General features: G+C 40.1%; 1 protein-coding gene across 13 annotated transcripts in view; it reads right to left on the reverse strand.

Moving 5' to 3' along the window:
- The window catches only part of ZMIZ1 (zinc finger MIZ-type containing 1), a 334,738-nt gene that overhangs the window by 16,081 nt on the left and 294,279 nt on the right, over nt 1-24,378 (reverse strand). For 9 of the 13 annotated variants that reach the window (XM_072931008.1, XM_072931003.1, XM_072931004.1 and 6 more), the window contains 13 exons: nt 20,130-20,244; nt 17,702-17,919; nt 16,078-16,276; nt 14,772-15,062; nt 12,620-12,802; nt 10,149-10,323; nt 8,676-8,862; nt 5,270-5,480; nt 3,962-4,067; nt 3,285-3,445; nt 2,918-2,985; nt 1,516-1,584; nt 764-1,011 (listed from right to left, as the gene is read on the reverse strand). In XM_072931008.1, coding sequence (XP_072787109.1) covers nt 764-1,011; nt 1,516-1,584; nt 2,918-2,985; nt 3,285-3,445; nt 3,962-4,067; nt 5,270-5,480; nt 8,676-8,862; nt 10,149-10,323; nt 12,620-12,802; nt 14,772-15,062; nt 16,078-16,276; nt 17,702-17,919; nt 20,130-20,244 — 2,231 coding nt within the window. The remainder of the gene's footprint in view (nt 1-763; nt 1,012-1,515; nt 1,585-2,917; nt 2,986-3,284; nt 3,446-3,961; nt 4,068-5,269; nt 5,481-8,675; nt 8,863-10,148; nt 10,324-12,619; nt 12,803-14,771; nt 15,063-16,077; nt 16,277-17,701; nt 17,920-20,129; nt 20,245-24,378) is intronic. The other 4 variants (XM_041717215.2, XM_072931009.1, XM_072931005.1 and 1 more) reach the window with 3 other exon arrangements.

The following is a 24,378-nucleotide window of genomic DNA, read 5'->3' on the forward strand; positions in this document are numbered from 1 at the left end:
GGTCTTTTCCCAGAGCTGAACTGACTCATATCATGTTACTTGCAAAAGAAACAGTCTCTGGTTTCATGTTTTCAGAATTGTCACTATAATTGAGTTATTCACAACATACCAGTAATTTGAAAATCTATCTCCATTGCCTGCATTTAGTTCCCTGTTCCTCAATCTGGTAGCACATGGGCAGAGGAACTCAAAAGTAATTTTCTAATGCAAAGGTGTTTGCAAAGCAGCTAAAAGCTCTTTACAAGTTGTCCCTTTTCTGGTGGCCTATGGAATGTCACTTATCTGGCCACAAGTTAACCTAGTGGCTCAAGTAGCAGGGTTAATGGGTCAGGTTCTCTACTTATGTAGTAATAGATGTTTTCACTTGAGAGTGGAACAGAAGGAAAATGCACAGAAAAAAAAAAAGCAGAAATATGTCTATTGTGGCAGGCCATGAATATAGAAAGCAACATACAATGTTTCTTGATTCAGGGAGGGCTGCGTGACTATGAATATGACAAGCACCAAATACTTAAAATATTAAATAAAGTAACTAAATACTACAATGTGTTACTAAAATATAATACTTACTAAAATATACACTCTTTTGAACAGATGAACCTTAACTGAAAAGACTTGGGCAGAATTTCAGAATTGCAGCCATGCCATTTGCTGTCCTCACGCATCACTCTGAGAAGATGCACTGACACACCTGTCTCACAAGGCTGACTGAACCACTGAGGGCTAGAGTGAGCTGCTGGGTGCACAAAGCCGTGGAACTAACCTTGGTTACCATATTCAGTCGAGTTGTTGCCTCCTGGAGGAGGGGGTAGGGATGGGTAAGGTGATGGGCCAGGACCCAAAGCTGCAATCATCTCCATTACATTTGGCATGATCATCTGGCTTGGACTCATTGTCTTAAATCTTTTTGAGGGAATGCCATCTGGGTCATCTTTGATGTGAATATCTGACTTTATAGGGACCGGCCTCCAACTGCAAGTTGGATCAATGGTAACTTCTTCAAACTCGGAGCTGTAAAATAATGTGAAAATTTAGCACATCAGCTGAATTTTTAAAAATCAATTCTGCTGAAACTTCCATAAGAATCTGCATGGTAACCAATCTTTTGAAATGCTCTGGTGTAATACAACAGTAAGATCTTTTACTCCTCAAGAGTGTGCTGAAAGCAAATTTAAAAAAAGGCAACCATAAGAGCACATTTCTTTGTTTATCCACACAACAAAATCCAAAGATATCAATTTCAGAGGTGGTTTGCCACCTCTGAATCAGAGGGACTGCTTGCAAATATAAGAAAGCATTTAATCCTCCATTCTGGCTCTTCCCTCTGCCATTAAGAGATAGCCCAAACAATATCTACAAAGAAGATGGAAACTGATTCACTTGGTTCCCCCAAGGCACCATGCAATAGAATATTCAAGTTCAATCACCAAGATCTATTTTGGTGTGATTATCTCAGTACTCATTACCATAACTCCTAGTTGCTTAGTCTTGGATATCAGGAGGGAGATCACTTACTTTTGTATAGCATTCAGAATACCCCACATATACTGGTCAACTTCCAAGCCCTCCAACAGAGCAGTTTTACTAAAAAGTAAAAAAAAAACAAACTTCATGTTAGAAAATTGCTAGGGACAGAATGATTTGGGGAAACAGTTTTAGTTCTACATCTACATTACCAGGATATTTACATCAAATAGATGAGATAACATCCACTTGTGTATGTCCGCAAGCTGTTCACATTCATTAAGCAAATTTTGTTAGTGCAATACATTGCAAATTCAAAGTATTTTCAAACACAGCCAATCTCTCCTGTGAATATCAGTTAGCACTATTTTTTTTAAATTAGATCTTCCTCTTTTTTTGAGCTTCACAGTACAATGGCTCCAAAGCAACTAAGCATTACAGCTATTCTACTTAAGATCAGCATAGATGGGGACAGAACAAAACAAAACTGGAAATGATTTAGCTATGTAGGCACTTAGATCTGAATGCAGGTGCTCATGCTCAGAGACACAGGACAAAAATTTAGGCTGGATGCATGAATACATGAGTTAAGAAGGCAAGATACCCAACTCTCGTGATATTTTTAGCCAAGCATAGAAGATAAAAAATATTTGGGCAGTTTGGAGAAAGCACTTTTGTGTTAGGACATGGATCAACCATGGACAGTAATGGAAACAAGCTCATCTCCATCCTGCCATGTCCTTAGAGCAGCCAGAATGGGCAATCCCCTCTGGTTGTACCTAACACTGGCTGGCAGAGCAAGGACCCATCTGGAGACTTGTGCAGACCCAGGCCCAGCTGTTACAGCCACAGCTGCTGGAGCTGGAGAACCCTGGCTCCTCAGCTCCCAACCCTGTGTGATGAGCACAGTTACAGACACTGAACTGGCCTGCAGACATTCTGCCGGCTTTTCTGCCCAGTTAAACACAAGGATGGACAGACAGTAACCACTTCCAAGTTCTTCTTCCATTTTTTCTGCAGTACACTAACTCATTGGTCAAAATATTAGCTTGAAATTATAACAAGGTATCCATCCCTCTTTTCCTCTAAGCAACAACTCCAGCTTTTGCTCCTTGGAAATTTTTTACTTTTTAAAAAAATTACCCTTATTCTGGATTGTAGATACCTATCTTATCAATGTAAATATTTGAGCCTCTTTTGAACCTTACACAACCCATCAATGATCTGTAATGAAATCTTGTGAGAAAATATCTTGTTATGTTTTTAAATTTCTGATAATCCAGGATGGTAAAATATTGCAGGAATTCTCATTGGACTTTATGCTCTTTAAGTAAATGTGATATATAACTTTATTTCCTAGAATTTCCTTCTTCTCCCTTTCACGATCTTAAATATGATCTGAATTTGGTCAAATTGTGTACAACTGCATTTTATGTAGTATGGATGCACTTACTTGCATACTGGACACCGCCAAGTTCCTCTTTCACAGTTCAGTTGCAAGTAAGATTCCAGATCAAAGCACTAGGTATCAGAAAAAAAAACAAAAAAGGAAAAAAACAAACCAGACAAAACAAAAGGAAAATACTGTATTAAATGAAGCAGTTAGACAAAAAGTAAAACTGACATGAAAAAAGCTTCCTAGCATTGAAAACTGAACCAAAGAGCTTACTTTTCTCCTCTACATTACACATATCTGCAGTTAACCATTGAGGCTTACAGACATAAATGCCATGAATGAGGTGCTCCCACAGGAGAACCAGGCTGAAGGTACTGCACCAACACGTGGCTGAGGGAGCCCTGCCAGCACTGGCACCACTCACTTGTACATGCTTGCAGTCGTGACCCCTGGCCGGGAGCTGGATCCGCCGGAATGTGATTGGACACTTGAGAGACACTTTAATAGCAGTCTGCTCGACTCCATCTTCCCCGTTTAGCGTTGCATTGCCAGAGGAAGCTGCTACGCTGCTGAAGTTCCTCTTGACTGTTTAGGAAGAAGGTGGGTATAGATGTGAGAAAGCACAAGTGTATTGTAAGTTCTAACACAGAAAGCAGAAATTTATTCCATATTTAAGGGACAATTGAATGAACAATATATCCACACAGGTGTCTTCTGTGTAATTTAGAACATTCTCCTGAATAGAAAAACCATCACACTATGAATATCAGGTATATTCTTAATCAGATTAAGTGTCATACAAGCATCAAAAGCAGCCCTAGATAAATAAAGAATTAATCTTTCTTTATTGGTGAGTCAAAAACAAATATGGGGGAAAAGCCAGAGAGGTTCTTCTGGAATAGGACAGTCACTAAGCTTGTGTCCTTGAAACTTTGTAGCCTCCACCCAAATAGCCATTCATCTATCCACAGCATGTTCTGAAAATTCCTTAAGTACAGCTTAAGGTTATCAGTAAACAAGTAAATCTGGTGTAGAGATAGCTTATCATAACTGAACACAGACATTCTGGAAAATGACCACCCACAGAAAACGCAAACTCACTCTTGGTGATACAATGCTCTGCTGGGAGGAGGCGTTTCTTTAGTAGACCTTGAAGTACAGAGCGAACCGATGGCCGGTGCACCAACTGCAGCACGAACAAGTGCGACTGCAAGGAAACACCTTTTGTTAGGAAGAGAACCCAACACACATGTTAAATCTTTGGGAGTTTAAATGCACTCCCAAACTGAGCTGCACTCTTCCCTTGGACACTTGGTTTCTGTGAGAGCCCAAGGCTTAAACATAAAAGCTGGTTCTGCTCTGCTGAGCACACGCTCCCTTATGGATATTCTGCACACTGTGCAGTCGCTCCATGCTTAATGTATAAAAGGGCTTTAAAAAAGCAAGGATTTTCTGCTTTTTCTCCCTCCTTAATATTCAGTATACATACAGCTGACATATTAATCTCTGACATCAGGCTTTATTTTTAAAACCCTGGACTGTCTGACACAGCCTAGCCTACCTGGCTGCCCTCAGACTACACTGGAAGTTGTGAAAACAATTTGCAACTGATGTGCCTGGAATCAGCTGAATCTACTTACCCAACATAGAGCTCGTTGTGGATTCACAGTATGCTGCCCCCTGCTCTTTGCCACCAGATAAATGGCATTATGTAGGGAAACATCCATGTGAAGTAAAGAAAAATGGGTGGATGGCTTCTTGTCAAAGTGCCTCACACTGTGACCTTGTGCGAGTTAGCAGCTTGCTTTATTGTCAGTGACAAGAGAACAGTCAGAAGCTCAGACTGGATTTGCAGAATGGTCTGCATTAAAAAAACAGCACTCACCCCTGACAGTAAGTAACCCAATGAAAAGGAGAAAGGGGAAAGCTGAGTGGTCTAGATTGCATCTTTGAATATGAGGTTTTCATCTGAAAAGGTATCTGAAAATTTATCACCAGCACCAATGTTGATGTTTTCACGACAAACCAAAGACTGTTTAATACACTGTGTAAATGAAATTAGTACCATCAACAGTCTTCATTGCAGTAATCTACTTCTACACCAACAGACTTCAGCCACCTTGTTACACAGGCACACATGAGAAGGTAGGAGATAAAACTCCCTTCCTCCCCTAGATCATGAACCTTGTCAGAGACATTGGAAGGACACCACTATATTCTGCAACAATTAAGCAGCAAAAATTTCCATATTAGCGCTCTGACTGTGTCAACATCATTAAGTAAAAACCTTACCAGAAAAAGGCATGGAAAAAAATGAGAGTAAGGCTCTTTCAGCTAGCAACATTTGCAAACTGCTCTAAATAGCAGAGTCAGCGTCAGCAGCTGCAGCCGTGAGCCGGGTGTACTTACGCAGCAGCACGCTGTCACTGTGATCTGAATGGTGTTTCTCCCTGGCTGGCAGACGTGCTTTAGGTGCAGGGGTTTATGAGATGTCTTGTTGTCACCACGTTCGATGGTAAGTGGGGTTGCATTAACGCTGACCTGGACTGAAGCTGGCCAGTTTGTGTTCATTTGTCTGTCTTCATGGTGATAGCACTTAAACTGCAATTCCAAGTCAGACCTGCACAACAACCAATAAATCTTCCTTTAACTTTGCTTTCACGCTGCAGAGGGAGGCGGTTTTTATGCTAGGAACATTTGTCTTGATAGATCAGATTATTTTTCTTGAATTATTGCCATTAAGAACATAACACATTTCCTTCATAAAAGCCCTGAACAGAAGCAAGTCATGATGAATTAATGATGCAAGGTTGCAAGTTGTTTATATTTTACACTTATAAAGGACTTTTCAAGGAAACATCTCAAACCTCTTTGAAAACCCAGACCATGGAGTGATTGTGCAGAAAGAAGAATGTCAACATCAGGTAGGTCCTTCCTGTGTTAGGAATTAAAAATGAGAAAGCAATATGTGGCAGTGGGTTGTGCTGGAAGTCTGGATTCTTCACTATCTCAAAGCACTCAAAGAAGCATTTGAATTAATGCATGTCAGACAAAACACAAATACAGCTAATCCTGCCTTAGAACAAGTAAATCAACTAAGATAAACTGGCTCCTGTATCTTACCCCCCACCAAAATCAGCTTCTGTGATTCTAAATTAACATGGCTGTGGACTAAATCTATCCAATTCAGACCTTCTTTCAGGGCATGAATTCCTCCCATCTCCCCTATAACAACTTCCACTCATTATTTAGCTCCTCAGAAATGAGTTCTATAACACCTTCAAAAAATGAAAAGGCTGAGATTAAGTTAATTAAAAATTAAGTGGGTAGAGACTATGACTTTAATTTCATAAATGTATGTTAACCTTGTGCTAGGAGTGAGTAATTTCAAGAAGAAATTTAAAAGAACACAGAATATTGAACTGAAATGTCAGAATTCTGCTGTTTATGACAGCAAAAGACAGCTCAAAGTTTATTGTGCAAACTTTAAAATCTACATTCCTGAACAATCTATGTTGCCTGAAAGAAGATATCTTTGTAAGATCCAAGAGAAGCAGCTCAATCAGGTGATTAACACCCTAATTGCCATTTTCCTTACAAAGACTTCAATCTGACTCAACATCATCTTTTCTGGATTCCAAAATATCAAGATTTAGCAGTGGACACAAACTTGTGGGATTTTTAAAAAGAAAGTTGCAGAATACAAAGTACACGGCCTTTCAACATAAGCCATCTACATGAAGTCTTTTCAGGTTTATTTTCAGTATTGTATTAACCATTTTCTGAAAGCTGACTCTGCAAGTTCCGCTCAGTTTCCACCTCAAGAGAGCACAACACAGCGATCCAGACCTGGAGGGAAGCAAACCTTGGTACCTGTGATGTACAACCCAAGCAGAGGAGGTGAGCAGCCTGCTGAGTGTCACAGAGGTGACAGACCTCAGGAGAGCCTCGTGCTCTCAGCACACAGTGTCTCCACCATGGGACATTATTAACAACACAGCAGTGTGAAGACTGAACCAGCTTCAAGGAGACATTTTCCCTGCCTTCAACCTTTCTGTTTCTCATAACCATGAAAAGTTCCCGTGGGGAGAAACATACTTGCATTGCTATTCATTTATGTGTGTACACGTGAGAGGTTTTGCGGAATATTTTAACTGGAAGAAAAATATTGAGAATTGGCTCGGTTCCACCATTCTCTATAAAAACCAAAATCCATCCACACATGTGACTAATTCATTTTTCTGGCATCCATCCAGCCCTGAGCTTAATGTGAAATGACTTCATTACAGGACTATCCGTTCCCCCCACTATTAACAGGCTTTTCAAAACAGCAGACCTGAGCACAGTTTACCTGTGAGTCTTCATTAAAATAAGTTTAAATAAAGGCTATGTGTTTGGTGAGCGAAGGAAGAAAGAAAGAACAGATATTAAGAAACAGCCTCATGCCTCAGTGCAGCACTATAAATCTACTGAATGAGCCAGCACAATCCCCAGTAGTGATTACTTATTAATAAGAACTGGCAAATAACTGCCAAAACTCCCTGTGCTGCGAGTACTCCACGATAATGAAATGCAAGTAAGCAATAACTGACCTCAAAGTTAGGTGTTAATTATTGGATGTGGTCTGCCTGCAATCTCCCTCCCTCCCAACCCCCAGGCTCCCTCAGGGCACAGGGGCACTGTGGTAGCAAGGACTCCTGCACCCTGCATCACACCTCAGCTCTAGAGCCAGAGTCTGTCCCGGGCCAGGGAAGTGAGCACATCGATCTGCCCACCTCACACTCTCCACACCAGGAAAACACAAGTCTCCAGTGGAATCCAGTGAATGGGATGAGATCCTCACAGGAAAAAAACCAAAACCTGAAGCTACACCTGTAAGCAACCTCCATACAAGATCCCAAGCAACTAATCAGCCTCCACAGCGCACACAGAAAGGCTCAGACAATGCAGTGTTTATCCTGGCTCAGCCAGGATAAACACAGAGATACTTTCTGAGAAAAACAAACAAGGAGACAAAATTGTTTGGTAGTATTTGAAAATATATAAATTTAAAAAAAATTAAGGCTCTGATTGTCATTTGATCCAAGGCCCTTACATGAACATGGTGCAATCAAAACATATCCTAGAATCACTTATACAGATCTACATTAAATACAGGGAAGTATCACCAAGGAAAAATATTCCTCTGTGCTGGAAATAAGAACTGACTGTAAGTGAAAACCAGAAGCCTTTGTATGAGGAAAGCTATGCTCTCACATTTCTGAGCTGTGCTTACTTGTGGAGTTGGAGAACGGGGGGATTTAGGAAGTTAGCTTCTGAAGTTTGGAGGATTTAAGCACTTTCCAAATGATTTTACCAAGCCTCTAAATCGGGTCCTTCATTATCAGAAAACTCTGTACTATTTAATTTAGGCATAAACTCTGAGAGCCCTGCAGAGCTACTCTTGCATTTCACATTTCAGAGGCCACAAAGTACCCAGAACTTCAGATTCCCAGATGGAAGTTTGTAGTGGTGTGGGTCAGGGAAAATCCCACTCCTGTTCCACACAGAGCAGAAAGGAAGCAATTGTCGCAGCAGTTTTTCAGACACTGCATCCTGTGAGCCATCAGCAAGGACATGCAATGCATATTGTGAAGCATTTTGGAACGTGTTGTCTCTGGAAAATGACAGGTGAGAGCACCTGCGAGTTGAAAGGACATTCTTCCTATCCGGGCCACAATTTTGGAAGTGAAATTCCTGGCAGCTCTAAACGCAGTGCCTCTGCCCCTCCTCCCTCAGGGGATGCATGGCTCACTTGCAGCAGGGCTGAGCTTACCTCCACATCAGGGTCTGGTGCACGGTGGGCCGGAGGTGAAAGACGTGGTTGCTGACTGCCAGGTTGTGCTCCAGCCGGAAGGGCTCCAGGACAACCCCGTCTCTGACAGGGAACGTCAGGCGCAGCTCATCGTTGTGGTTGGCTGGGATCGAAGAGGGAGAGAAAGCGTGAACTTTCCCTTTAGCATCTGCAGTGCAATAATAATGTGTATATTTATAGAGAATAGTGACAAATTGCACAGTGATCTGATACTGGGCTTAACTTAGCAGGCTCATACACACAAAAAAATACAAACAAAAGTACTTCTATCATCTAACTGATACAAGTGACAAGGTTCAAACTGATAGCAATGGCACAGCAGCCTTCTATTGTCACCCACTTCACATTAGGGCCATAGCATTCCAGCCACCAACTGAAACCAGGCATGGCAAGAATTCTTGGTTTTTACTACAGGATAGGCTCTGTGTCTAAGCTTACTCTTGTTAACAGAAGGCTGAAAAAAATCTCCTAACTATGTCAAACTGTGATAATGTTTGTTTTCTCTGCTTTGAACAGGGATCAACATTACCCAATTAGTTTCAACAGTTTCATCAGCTGAAACTATGCGATCACCAAAGACACTGGTATTCAATTACTATCTGAGCCCATAAGATTAGATTTTGAGGCAACTTACAGCTGATCTATGAAGTCCAAATGGCTTTAAATCCTGTTTTCTTGCCCAAATAATACTGCAGCCCATCTTCTTCTACTTGATTTTTCAGCTATCCTGAACTCCAGAGCTGCAAAGTGCTAATGCAGCAGCAGTTATTTTATAGAAAACATAAGGTTCTCCCAGCTCCCTAGTAAATGATAGCTCCTACTGTTCATCAGTCACTTCAAAACCTCAAACATCTCATGCTAGTATCCAGTCAGAGAGATCTTGTTATTCCTGCCCTGTTCCCAGCCAAGTGTAGCTGTGACGTTGAGCGGCTTTGAAAGGAACATATATCAATTTCTGGCACAGTACTGAATATTCCTAAGAAGTCTGTATGGATCACAATAGAGACACTGCTATAAATATTCACGTTTTATCCTACTCTGCAGTGTTGTTCAATGAATAGCTTTGCCCTTGAACAAAACAGACTGAATCTAAGTTCATACAATAAACAAGCCTACAAAGCACACACAACAAAACCCAGAATCAAGTGTTTTCTCCTCAGGAAGCACATGAAAGAAATAATTCTGGAGTAAAATCCTTACAAGTTTAACCTGGAAGAACTTTTTTGATATTCTATTTTAGAAGACCACAGCAGTCTTTCTCTATTCTGTCCACTGGCTCAAGTGAGCCTATGCTGTGCGTGCCACCTATTACAACTTAACAACTCCAGCCTGTCCCAGAGCAGTAATCAGAGCTGCTTTCCAGACCCTGAAATGAATGTGGCAGAGAACAGAGCAACAATAAATGACTGTGGGGGCATTCTGTTTGTTACTCACTTGGAGGTGGTGGTAAAGCATTGATATTTGGTTTAATGTCAGGTGGGAATGGTGGTTTGACATCCTGGTTAGGTGACAGGTATGGAGGAATATTGCTCCCTGGTGTCATGGGTGGTGTGGGGTTTCCTGGAACAGGTGAATGAGGGTAATTTGCCACAGGTACAGGCCTTGATGGCTAGAAAATAAATAACATCAAATTGTTATTGCAGCCTCGAAATAAGAACAATAAGCCTTGTGAACAGCAACTATTATCAGATACCAAAGACAACAGACAAGGGAGGGAAGCTCCTCTGTTTCTGAAGAAGTAACCACAGGATGTCCCATGAGGCCTTCAGGGAAGAGGCACACCAGGAGAGCAAAGCAGGAACTGAAACCAGCAGACCAGCCAGCTTAACTCAGGCAATGGCCATATACAAGCAAGGCTGACAAAAGGTTTACTGCGTTCCTCTGAATGCTGTCCTTCCAAAACCATCCAGTGATCTGCTTCAGTTTTTCCACTACACCACAGCCCACCCAGCCCTTTGTATCCCTCCAAAAATAGCCTCAGTGCACAGAAGCCTACAAAAAAAAAAAAAAAAAAAAAAAAAAAAAATTCCAAAGACACACAATTAACCACTCTGTGTCCTTTGTACTTGCATCTATCCTTTCCTGCACCCTCGTTCAACTCCTCCACTCAGAATTACAGTTCTGGAGGTCAGGGTATGTTTTTTTTTTCTGTACACCTAGAATTTGATTCTGCTCCTAGTTTGCTGCTAGCTAAGTTGAACTGATAGAAAAAGGACAGTTAAGCATGAATAACAGCTATATGTTAAAACACCTTTGGTTTAGTTTCTTATAATTAAGGGGATGGTTATAGAATAAACAGAATAATACAGTCAGCAGAATAAACCAATAACCCTAATGTGAAGGAAGCTGACATTAAACAAAACTCCAAGTGCTTAGCTCATGTACCATAAGCAGAAATACAGGAGAGTGTCAGAAGATGAATATTTTTACAGACAGCCCAAGCACTGTGACTTCAAATCTGATTCTGTATCTAAATGCTACTCTGCTAACCTAAGATACTTGACAGTACATAAGAAGAGGGGTGCCTTCTCAAATCTTAAATATTCACGCTTCCAAATATCTTTGGTTTTTATATTTGACACACACAGTTACTATCTGCACAATCATTACAATTCAAAGGTTCAGGTTTTGCCTGTGGAATTTTCCCCCTAACCAGGATAATCTGCCTTTTTAACAAGATCTCTTTTTTCCTGTTTCCAGAGCAGTCAATATTTGAATACAATATAGGGGATCCATTGTAAAGAAACAAATTCCCTGTCAGAAGTATCTGGCAAACAAAAAACTTAAACCTCATCTGAAATAAATGTACATAAAAGATATTTAAAAATCTGTCACTTAAAAACTTGACAGAAATCTTCTGCAGTCCCTTTAGCATAAGTGACTGCACTGGAATTATACAGAGGATCTGTCTGCTCCTCATGTTCTTCCTGACAAGGAACTGCAAAAGCTGCCATAATCCAGCAGGCATTCCTTGGTACCACAGTGGACAGCATAGTTGCACACAGAACAGATGCTCTACAGAAAAGGGTTTTGCTTTCCCTCTTTTTTAAATGGTATTTTCTGTGTAAATCACACCAAACAATTCCAATTCAACAACAATGTGCAACTTAAGATTCTTTCAGCCTACATTCAAATTCAGAATGTAGTCCAGATACTTCAACAGCTAATGCTTTAAGCAGGTCAGAAGATCAATGGTCCTCCCCATTTTTATACTCACTGGAGTACCTGTGTGCAATAGATCACTTTTGTGTGCATTTCAAAGGTGGTAAACCTCAGCAGGCCCTCAGTGCAACCTCAGTTTGGAGAATACAAAGTGCTCAAGATGTATCCACAAACAGGTTTTTAGGCAACATTTTAACAACTCTAGTTCTTGCCCAAAACAAGCAGCACAGAGGGAAAAGACTGAGAAAAAAGGAGGAAGAGGTTGGAAAAAGTCACAGACACTTCAGTTCAAAGATGAAACCTACAGCTGGAACACCTTTTAAGTTTGGCCTGGCTTAGTGCAACAGTGACCACTGTAGGTCCAAAACTGGAATGTGGAACTTGTTTATTACAAATTTCCAAGTTGCATTCTTGCAGGGGACCATGAATAGGTGAAAACACTACACCTGAATCCCATTAGGTACTTCTTTTTACAAGCTATTTTTAAAGCAAACCCAACATTTTCTTGTAAAAGCCTCTAATGAGCTGCAGCAACATTCAATTTTCTTTATGAACTGCTCTGAAGTTGCAATGCAACTTAGCTGATTAACTTGATTCTCTGATACCCAAAACACTAGTAAAAACTCAGTGTTTTTCTCTTTTTCCTTTAACTACATAAAAGCAGTATCTATGAAACCATTAACGTGACTTCATTAATAAATGGCCACCAGAACAGAACAAGGTAATTATCTCAGAATTCCTACCTTGTAATACTGCCCCATGTTGACTGTTGGAGGAGGGTACTGCCCTGTGTTTTGCTGGCTTGGCATCCTCTGTCCAGGATAGTTGGGAGATGTGAGGGGTCTCGGAGGGTTGGGAGTGGGGTACTGACCAGGCTGGTTTGGAAACTGGCTATTTGGTCCATACTGCTGGTTTCCATAATTCGGCTGTTTCAGGACAGGGATGTAAGAAGACAAAGCCATGTTTTATACAAGCAGCTTTTTTGTATGAGTATTGGCATACATTCAGAAGCACAATCAAAACCCCTTCAGATGAATACTTCTTAAAAGCATAAAAATCTTGCAAACCAAGGTGGGCTAAGATGCACTCAGCCTTGTAACGCTGTCAAAGGCCTTGAAGAAACCAGAATTACAACCAGACACAATGTTCACAAAATTTCTGTGTTTTTGCAAGAGCTACCACACCCAAGCCTGGGGATCCTTTTTCAGACGTAGAATGGAAGCACAAAAAGAAAAAGTTAAATAAATAAATAAAAATAAAGCCCTGGAAGGGACAAAAGCACAGAAGATGTGTTGTCCACGCCTGCCTTTTAAACCCAACTGTTCTGCTGGTTTCCTGCCAGAGTGTTCAGCAATACTTCAACAACTAAAGAGAAGTTCTTACTAGTCCTGAGCACTCTGCAAGTGCTAGCTAAGACTGCACTGTGGTTTTGGAATTGAAGTAATGAAACTTGGAACTCCAAAGGTAATAGAATGTCACTTTGAAAAATAAACATAATGATATTTCCATAAATGAACCCTACAATAAACAACAGGCAAACATCACCTGCAAAATTCCAGCCTAGCAAACACGCAACATTTATGGCACTGCTCAGAACTTACTTGTTGGAAATATGAACATATTCACTTACAATGAAAAACCTGATTCTGAAGCAGCAAAAATAGATTTAAAGTCATCCTTAATATATGAAATCTGAAAAATCATGTGAACAAGCCACATTTTGCATTTTCTTAACTTACTTGTAAAAAACTTCTCCTGAGAGAAGCAACTCCTGCAAAAGCACGCCCCTTTTGTATTTCTGATTAGCTTTTTATTTAGAACAAAAACCAATTTGCAGAGCAGGAAAGAAATGTAGCTCTGTAGAGTAGGCAGAAATGTTTTCTGTATTTTCTACATGCCACAGTCCTCTTTGCTGTGCATTTTCTATAAACTCTTACTACCATAATTATTGTCAGGGAAGTATCACAATATTCAGAGTCTACACCTGTTGCTGAAGTCTCAGCTGATTACAGAATTTCACCAGGAAATTAACTCTGAAGTTACCAAGTGATGTCTACATTTGTAAAAACATTTAGGCGTACATAGATGCTGGGAGCTGCTGGACTACTGCCCAGTTCATACTGGCTTGAAGAATAAAACACATTGGTGCTTTTAAATTCCAAAAGCTCATTTGTCTACATCTTCGGTTGTATAAATTTATCTAAAAATTTGACCCTAAGTGTTTTGCTTTGTCATAATACAAGTAAATGGCAATGCAATTTTGCCTATAAAGCCATTCAGATCTCCTATAGCAGCATGGGACCTTATCACACTACCCAGAAGCTGGTATTAGATAAATGCTGACAGAGAGGGATTTGAGTTCAACATTATTTATATTCTTAGTGATTATGAAAATCAACACTCAAAAAGTTTGGAAAGCAACCCTTCTCTAAAAAATGACTGTTATTACTACTGGTGTTACAATACAATGTCTGTCTTGTATTTCATTAAAAAATAAAACTGTCCAAGAAAACGCAGATCAGATCTCTCCTGGGATTAAATGAAGTATTTCACCCTTGGTGTCTCTTCTAAGTTGCCACATTAAAAGACTCCACTCATGTGATGGAAGCCTGTTTAAGATCTATGAAGTCAGCATGAGAATCTAAGAATGATATTCTGGTTTGGGGCCTTTCTTGGACTTAATGACCATCATATGGACTAACATAGCAAGGGTCAAGCTGAATACTTTAGAAACTAAAGAAGAGCTGCTCCAGCTAATATTTTAATGTCTGCATTCCTACCAAGGCTGGAACAAAGATGCATCTGTCTTAGAGGGATGTGCACCACACATTATCCAGTATGTTACAACTTGCAGTCAAAGGGACAGTGTCCACAAAAGATAATTTATTTTATTACCTCTCCTGGGTATGGTCTCTTTATGCCCTGTATAGGCAAAGACTGGGGGCGTGGGCCTGGATAGGCCTGCTGAGGCATCCTCTGCCCATGGGTGCTGAAGGGGCTCATTCCAGGAGGCCGAGGCTGGTTCATGCCCATGGGTGGCCCGCTCATGCTGGAAGGTGTCATTCCTGCTCCCATGCTTGCTGGGTTCATGTTGCCTGGCATGGAAGCAGGACCACGAGGACCAGGCTGGTTCATAAACTGGTTGTTGTAAGCCTGAGTCGGACCCATCTGGAAAGAGGAACAAACCTTCAACGGAAGAAGAAGAAAAAAAAAAAAAGAATAAAATGCGACATGCATTTATAAAATGGGAAGAGGGAGCTGAACATGCTTTTGGGGAAGGGAAGAAGGGAAGGATTTATGTCGCATTTTCCTTCAATGTTCTCTAACATTTGATGGGCGATGAAGTTATTTATAATAAAAATCCAATTGGAATTGTAAAAAGCGTAAGAGTGGAAGACAGATGTAAACCTAAGGTGAGAAATTAAATTGTTTCAACTGGCTCGTCTAGTACTGTGAGGTAACAGCTTAGGATGTTGGCTATGCAAATAGAGCACAACAATACAGTTTCTGAGACCCTGTGCTTTTCATCACCTGGCATATGGACTCTTATACTTCGGAATTCAGAGAAGTAAAGAAGGTAAGAAGAAAAAACCTGAATTGATCAAGCCCTTTTTTATTTTAAGGAAAAAATGATTCCACGATGTCATAACATGCTAGAAGTTATGGATCACTGGAAATGCATGTCTCACATAGTGGCCTGTATAGATAACAATATTACAAACCAAACCTCTCTTCTATTGTTGTTTCCATGTTTGATGGGAAATACCCCAAATAACCACCTGCAGTTAGCAAAATAAACAATTGTCCAAGAGCTACAAAACCTATTGCAAGATTTTAGAACATTTCACTAGGGTACTCAAATTTAGAGGGCTGGCAAAGGCAGCAATAATGTATAATGTTAGATGCAGCTGTAACTGAGAAATCTTCCCTTTTTTTTTTTTAAGAGGCAACCCCTAATCTGCAAAATACAGTTAGGCAAGTTTTATTGGGAAAAACATGGGGACTGACTCATACCTACATACACACGTTCCAGCAGTTTCTCATAAGCATTTCTAAACATGCTCATGCACCAAAAAAACAAAAAAACAAACAAACAAAAAAACAGTAGGCACCCTAACAAAGACAACAGTGTGAAGGACAGCCAATTCCCTGTAATGGTCTAGATCAGGCAGGTATGAAGACATAAGGGTTACTCTCTTACCGGTCCATACTGGTTCATGTCCTTATTCTGTGTTTCCTGAAGGGCTGCCACAGTGGCTGTAGCTGTAGCTGTTGCTGTAGCAGCTGCAGCTGCAACTGCAGCAGCAGCAGCAGCAGCAGCTGGCTGGGTGAAATCAGCTGGTGGCCTCGTGTGGGGAGGAATCCCCATTCCTGCAGGGGTATTTGGGCCTCCAGGGTAACTAACAGGGAAGAAGAAAAAGGAGGAGAGAATTAAGGTGTGCCTGGTGGATTTTGTTTTGAATGTTGCTGTGATCCTGTTCCAAAAGCATGTATCAATGACTAATGAAAGCCAGCAGTCCAGGTAATTAGGTGTGTACAGGACATAGGGGTTGCATCCACACATTACACCTGCTGCCCAGGTGCAATAGGGCTGCCACTAGGATTGCAAAGCATTGCCAGCAGTCATTTTGGGGGCAGCTCTGTAGCTTCCTGCAAAGTCGAGCTGAACTCCTAAAAGTAAATGTTCTGCTCCTGAGTAGCGTAGGGCCAAATGCACAGGAGCAGGAACAGTGAATTTCCTCCAAGACAGCACATTAATCTGCCTTGGTGGTGAATTATGGCAAGTGTTCAAGATATCATAAAAGCATTTCTCCCTGAACCTTAGCAGAAAGGCCAGGAGAGACCCAATGCAACTGACTCCACTGGATCCCACACTGTGTGCTCTGCAGTTCCTGCCCATCTCTTCTATCAATCCTAAAATAAACCAAGCTAAGCCAAACCATGCCTTTCCCACCTCAAGTTATCAAATATCTTTATAATACGGGCCAATATACTGTGCCCATTTTAGAGATGCTAATAAAAAGCTGAAGAAACTTTTTGGCTTGTTCAAGGTCACTCAGTAGATCAGTGGCAGAGATGAAGGAAGAGATAAACTCTCTCTCTTTCTGAGTCCCAAGCTTATATTCTTCACACTAGACTGACTGCCTATGCTAACAGCAGCAGTCTCTTCAGCAGCCTTTGCACTGGGACCATAAATAGTGGTTTCAGTTAAGTGCCCCCACCATCCCTGTTTACAAAGTATAGACACAGAAAGTCAACATGTACCTAATGCCAGGCTATTACTTTTGGATTCTATGACTAATGCAGCATTTATTTCCCCAAAATAAATACACAACATGACCATCTTTTTTAACAAGCATCTTCATTACCAATTCTTTGCAAATTCCTGCTGTGGATTAAGTCTTTGGGCTGAAATATTCTCTTACATAGGAAACTACTCTGTCCAATACTCAAGCTTACTCCTCCATATGCACGTAGAAATTATACCATCAATACCTTTCCCATCCTGGCCTTATTAAATGTTAATCATTTCTAAGCCTGTGGTCTGTTTAACAATCTCTCTTAATTAAAACTTTATTTTGAGGGTTTATTAGAGCTAATTGATTGACCTAAGCCATTTCCATTTACTGTGATGAATTTCTTTGCAGTTTGGGTAGCTGATTTCCAAAGCAGTAAAAGCAGTGTGTGCTTCAGTTAACCACCAAAACATAGTTACAGAGACTATATATAATTAAAGTAAGCCCATGACACTTCTGCTAGGTCATTAAAACAAGCTTTAATCAAGTATTTACATCCATTTTCCACCTCAGAGAAGTAAATCTTACCTGCCACCAAAACCTCCACTTCCAGGATAATTGGGTCGCCCATACATGCCCTGCTGTATGTATGGCTGAGTGGAGCCTGCCTTGGCTGAAAATTGTTGCTGCTGTCCAGCAAACTGAGGGGAATTGATTCCAGGGTTGCTGGTTGTCATCCCAGAAGCCATGGGATTTCCTGCTGGGTTCATAGGGTTGTTAGCATTTGCCATTGGATTTCCCAGCACCTGCAAGAAGGAACATGAGAGTAAGGGGCTGTACCTTGAACTGCTTTAAGCAAATTAAGTTGATTTGCTGCAGTCATTAAATTAAAACATAACCACCTGTACTCTGAACTCTAATGAGCACAGACCTCATTGAGATCTAGGCACACATTCCTGGTGATTTCTACTTTTGCCATTTCCAAACAAATGGCAGATTTTCAACTAGATAGAACACAAATTAGTAAGCTTATTAAAAAAGTTTATGAGAAAGACCTGCTACAACCATGCCGTGGCCATTCATCTGACTACAAGAAAGGACATAGCTTTTCTTTTGGGTGAGGGGGTGTAGGGGGCGAGAGCTTTTTTGTTTGTTTAGTTGGGTTGGTTTGTTTTTTGATGCAGGTCTTTGAAGTAATTTGGAAGCAGTCAGTCCCACTGGCACAATGCAAAGGGTACTACAGATAGAAAAACTGTGAAAGAAGGTATTTCAGTAGTTTAACTTATTCTTGACTCTCTAAATAGTGTACAAAAGTCTATTGATTGTTTTTATTGCTTCTTATAAAGGGGTCCTCTGTTCTCTGTATAAAAAGACTTGTTTTGCTTGTTTAAAGGACTTTTTTTTCCCAAATTGCTATGATTTACATGTAGATGTTAAGTGTGGCTGTCCATGGATCACCAGCATAAGATTTCCTGAAAAGTTTCCTACTTGGGAAGAAACTCAGTGGTCATGATTTTTGCAGAAGACTAACTGAACAGCTTCAGGCATTTGAGAAAAGTAATTGGTGAGCCCAGTTCATTCCTTTCCCTTGAAGAGCACAGACTTACACAAAATCCTGACATTCATTTCAATCTGCTCTGAATAGCTATAACCAAGCTTCATATTCCAGAGTTTCGCTGCTCCCTTGCAGTGACTCTGAAGAAGCATTTTCTTTCTTCATGCAAGAGATTTTGTCCTTCTATTGCACATTCCTCTGAAGTAACCACGAAGACTTCAAGTAACATTATAGTACTCTTATGACAGACAAAACTCTGAGTATTTTTATATCTTTCCTTTTGTCTTTTTAAGTGTAAAAGAAACTGTATTTTCATTTTCTGGCCAATATATACACTAACATGTTTATTCAGGTATTTCTCTCCCATATGGGATACCTTTCCTTTTAAAGTGTTAAAGAAATCGACAATAGTAAAATATATTATAGATCCTGTAACTGTTTTCTCTTTTTGTTTCATTGAAGAACGATTTTGCCATAACCATAACTGCCATATGAGTATCTCTATGACTTGGCCTCTGAATAATTCCTTTTTCAAATGGCCAATTCCATTACAATTTTGTTTTCAATTTTTTTACCAAAATTAAAATAATAACAAAAAATCCTCAGAAAATTTTGTATGAGATCTAACACCACATGGTTTGAAAGAAGTAGAAAAGACAGGTTAGATTTATGTACCATTTGCAGTCATTAAAGATGGTGATGTGTTTTTTGAGATTTTCACCTATGGTGTAAGTGAAGGCCAGACTGTCCACATGCTCACATCCCTGGGAGTGCACACTATCACAAATAATTGGTCACTTCTTCATAAAAGCTGCTTTTTGTATAGTATAATCCAATATACAAACACAGAAGGAAAAGAGACTTAAGAGTGGAGAGAATCAAATGAAAATCCAGGAAGTATGGCTCTCACCTGGGAGCCAAGAGCCCGTGCTTGTGCTGCATGCATGGTGAAACATTTTTGCAAAGTTAGACAGCACTAACAGGAGAGACTGGAAAGAACACAACCTAAAATTGGGAGTTAGCAACTCAGTGTGGGGTAGACTTGGTACTGAATTTCTCCAGCTCACAAGTACAACACAACCCCAGGTAAAATCAGCAACTAACTATCATTTGGTGAATATAGCTAACATTTTTAATAGAACCCATTCAATCTGCCTTCTTGAGAGGTTTGGGATTACCCCAATCCCATGCTTTTAGTGTTGAAACCACACAGTGTAAAATATGAGGTAAATCCAAGCCTGACATTTGCATGCAGCCAAAGGAGTGACTGACTCAAGCTCTCAGACACCTCTTGTTCAATGCCACCAAAGAGGACATGACTGGGAAAATAATGCATTGTATACAACAAAGAAGAGACACATTGCTATTGATCCCAAGAGGATTTTCCAAAATACCTTCCATTTAACAAACATTAGCAGAAATGCATATCTAGAGGGAAGGAGGCATAAAAATGAAGCTTACCTGGCTTTGAGAGGTGTTAGTCACACCCCATACTGTGGTGACCACTGACAAAGAGCCTGGAGGCTGGTTGGTATTTTGTTGCCAGGGAACAGAATCATAAGGGAAAGACCCATCACTGCAAAAACAAACGTTCAGGAGGGTGAGATTTCAGAAGTTTAAACTGTGGCAAATTGCCGGTGGTGACAAAGGAATTAACATCTGCCATTACCTTAACTCTCCACTCTTCCTCTACTATTAGCTTATTATTCTCAGAGGCATGAAGTTTCTTTAATAGCGATGTGATTGTACCAAACTACATAAAATGAATGAATTCCTAAACTATACTGAAACATAGGGCTTTTACCATAAAAAGGGCTGTTAGCAGTGAAAGTCCACGTAAATTCAGGGGCAGAATTTCAAACAAGGACACTAAGTTACTCAGAAGCAAGTATTTTTTTGCAATTCATCTCAAACTCTTCAACTATCACTGCTTCAGCTGCCTTATATCAATTCAATTAGATTTTGAGACTAGACTGCAGCTCCACTGCCTGCAGTGGGTCCCCAAATGGCCAGAAAAGCCTTTAAAGCAATAGCAGTTCAACATCATTTTGGAAAGTAAATTGAAATTCAGATCGTGTTCTCCCACACGATGGATAAGCTGCATGCCAAAAACGGTATTAGCTAATCAGCATTCTAGAAAATCAACTGCAGATATACAACACATCTTTCAGATAAATATGTGGATGAGAGGATTGGATTTTTCCATTACCTTTGTCCACAGACACAAGCAAACATTTCTTACAGTTCTTTTCATACAAAAGCATTGGTGGTTTCAGAATGAGCCCAGGATAGGTACACACTTAGCGTAATTAATGAAATACCTTAAATCCAGTGAAAGTAACTATTAACCCTATAACCATAAAATACATTCTAGTTGAAATTTACTCATTATTGTACTATTAACTTGTAAATTAGATTTCAATTTGCATATATATACACATACACTCAGGTGATCCTTCCTTGTCCTGATATTTATATATAAATACTATTTAACAGACACACATTGCTCTTTCATTTTCAAACACCATTGATTTGTATTTTACATCAAGAACTGCATTTTTGTCTTGACTACCAGCTATCACCAAAAATTCTGTCCAGGGCTAGCTTGCCTAAAGACTCTCTACAGGCTCTATATGCACTCCATCAATGTGCTTCAAAGCCTGCTCGCTCTCCCGTGACCCCAGGCAGGGCTCCAGGCTTGGACCACTCCTTCCTTTTGTGCTGTGAGCCAGAGTCAAGGACTACCTCTGTGTGCATTCTTTAGCCTGCTCATAATGCCAAGTGTGAATCATTTAAGAACAGTGTGTGTGTGATAAAAGCTGCCTCTGTCCCAAGTAAAAAATAAAGTAATAACAGCAGCAACTGTATATATGAAGCAGTGAATAAGTTTCACAAACAGCTAGGAAATTTCAAACAAATTCCACTATGGTCTGCCAGCACACCAGCAATGTATTAGAACATAACTGTGAATTTGAACTGACCTATTTGCTTCAAAGTATCCATATGCAATCAAGCAATAAAATCACACAAAAATTTAAATTAAAGAATAATTTCCCCTAACAAATAGTTAGAGAAAATTAATGGTAAACCATAATCTCTGTAAAATGCCTCACAATGTCACCTTTACATTGACAGCATCCATATAAACCAGTGTGTGAATGAGGGCATATTGAACACCTTGCAACCACTAAGTCCTGCTAGCCCACGTTTCTTTAAAATATTTTCTCTTAGAATCTTGCCCCTCTCACTCAGAGGCTCAGACAATGGCTTCAGTGACTAATATTTGCAAGTGACGCGATGCAAGTCCCTCCACCAGCATGGAGACAAATGATGACTAACCCAGAATTTGTGACTGCTATTAAGATTTCCTCTTTTATCCTGCTCTGAATGATGCCTCCTACTTTACTTCCTTCTCTGACTGTTTCTGATGATGTCTGCTCTGTGATTTGTTTGGATATTTATGGCACATATGAGTGTTCATGTACTTCAGTGACTACAAAGAAGCTCCCTCCATGACATAAGCAGTGAAAGAACTCACTGCAGACGTTCCTCTCTATTCCCCACTGATGTGCTGTGGACAGGTAATAAAACCTGAGGAGCAAGGCAAATATTTTTCAAGTGTATGAGTAAATAAGAAGGGTAATGACAGGCAGGAATCAAACCACAGAGTCACTAAAGATTCTTCTAATGCAAATATGCCGTACAGTTTGTAAACACACTCCAACTTTGAGCAAGCAATGCTTCAGCCTGCTGTTAAGAAGTTGTAATTATTACTTCACTTTCTTTGCCTCCTAAGCATGTTCCTCTTACCCATTCCTTTCCTTTACAGTATGCAGAAGGGACTTCATGTATCATTTCTCCATAGTTTTCAGTGGTAGAGTCAGATAATTTGTTCAGTGGAAGGCTACACTGGGTTCTCAAACACTATATAATCACTTCATCCTAATTATAAATACAGAGTAAGTCACTCAATTTTTACTGTATTACAGTTAAAATGGGTGACACCTCAAGAAACCATATTGTTGACAAATAATAAAGCCTCTAGTACCACACAAAAAAGCCAGAAAAAGAGACCAGCTATAGATTTGTTGAGAAATACTCCTTGTGCGTGTCGAACCACATGACTACCTCATTATCCAACACAGGACCTAGTGTTAAATCTCAAACCATATTAAATAACAAAAATTATAGCATCACTGAAACAGTGATAGATGTGCCTTGCAGAACATCAACTTAAATAGCCTAATATCCACTCACTGTCCTAAACCTCGTCCCTCAAGTTTCACCCATGAGAAATCCGAGGCAATCTCCTGGTTTGCATTCCCCAGCATTTACTCTGGCCCATCACCAGTTACATGCATGTCTGAGTATGGCTGTTGCCATACTGGATACAATACCCACCTTTTCTACATCACATGAAGTCTTTCTTGGTTTCAAGCAGTAAGAGATGCTGAAACTCATGCCATTCAACTACAGGATTACTTGTCCCTCCACTCTGCTCTTTCAAGTTCCATTTCTGTCCTTAAAACTACCCAAAGGAATATTCCCACCATCAAAGGAAAATCCATGTAAGTGCCGTAATGAAACGTGACGAATCCAATTCTCATTTGCAAAGAGCAGTGGTTTTCCCCTGTTATTATACAGAGCTGTGAATTATCCTGAAATCCCTTTCTTAAAACTTGAAAATGGCAGCCAATAAAGAAAGAAGCTTCAACCTCTTCAGCCAAAGCGAAATGCTGCCCATGACATTGTTCCTGTTGAACTGTACAAGGGTAATTAAGTCTCTCACTGCACCCTGGAGGGCAGTGAGTCAGTTTGGACGCAGCTGGAGCCCACTAAAAGAGTATTGACTAAATTTACAATAGTGCTAATGAACCTATACATACTACTGGTCAGTATTAAAGGCCAAACAGCAGAGGAAGCAGAGAGGAAGAGATGGAGGGAAATTACTTCTCAAAGTAATGTTTCGCTACTCTGAAGTAGCAAAACTACTATTAAGCAATGAGGAAGGATTTCTTAGCTACTGGCAAATGTACTGAACCCACCAGTAACATAACATTCATGTTGAAGAAATACACTGGTAGTTAGGTCTAAAAAGCTTCTCTTAATCCCAGTACTAGACAGATATCCAGTGTCTAGGAAAAGTTACAGACTTCATGTCAGACAGAGACTGATAGTTAATACTCATAAAAATTGCTTAACAACAAATGACGTTTGTAGAGTAAATTAATACAAATGAATTACTGTATACATGATTTGTGGCATTATTTGCTGTGTTTTAAATATGTTTCTGTTGTCACTAAAGCAATTGTATATGTATTCTGATACTCTGTTTACATGTCTTTTTTCCTTGAGGAAGGAAAGATTCAGATAGTTTAGTGAAGCATGCATCCCTAGAGCATTGGCACTTTACTTATTGTGGAGGAGAGTGAAAACTGGAATTACACATTCCTGGTGATTTTCCACATCACTTGTTGAGAGGGCCAGGTGTCTAAAACACTACCTTCATAAAGCATCTACCTCTGTTTCAAACACTGTAAATATGCCAACTACTGCACCAGATGCTGACTTTCCAAAAAATCCTTTTCAGGATTTCATTGACAATCAGGTTTCCCACAACTGTGCCTTCAATGGCTACTTTCTGTTGCTTCCCTTCAAGCCATCTTTGTGGTTTTGCAGGGGTCTCTAATATCTCTAAAGCATGGTCATC

This window comes from Taeniopygia guttata, chromosome 6, assembly GCF_048771995.1.
Source record: "Taeniopygia guttata chromosome 6, bTaeGut7.mat, whole genome shotgun sequence".
Lineage (NCBI taxonomy): Eukaryota > Metazoa > Chordata > Aves > Passeriformes > Estrildidae > Taeniopygia > Taeniopygia guttata.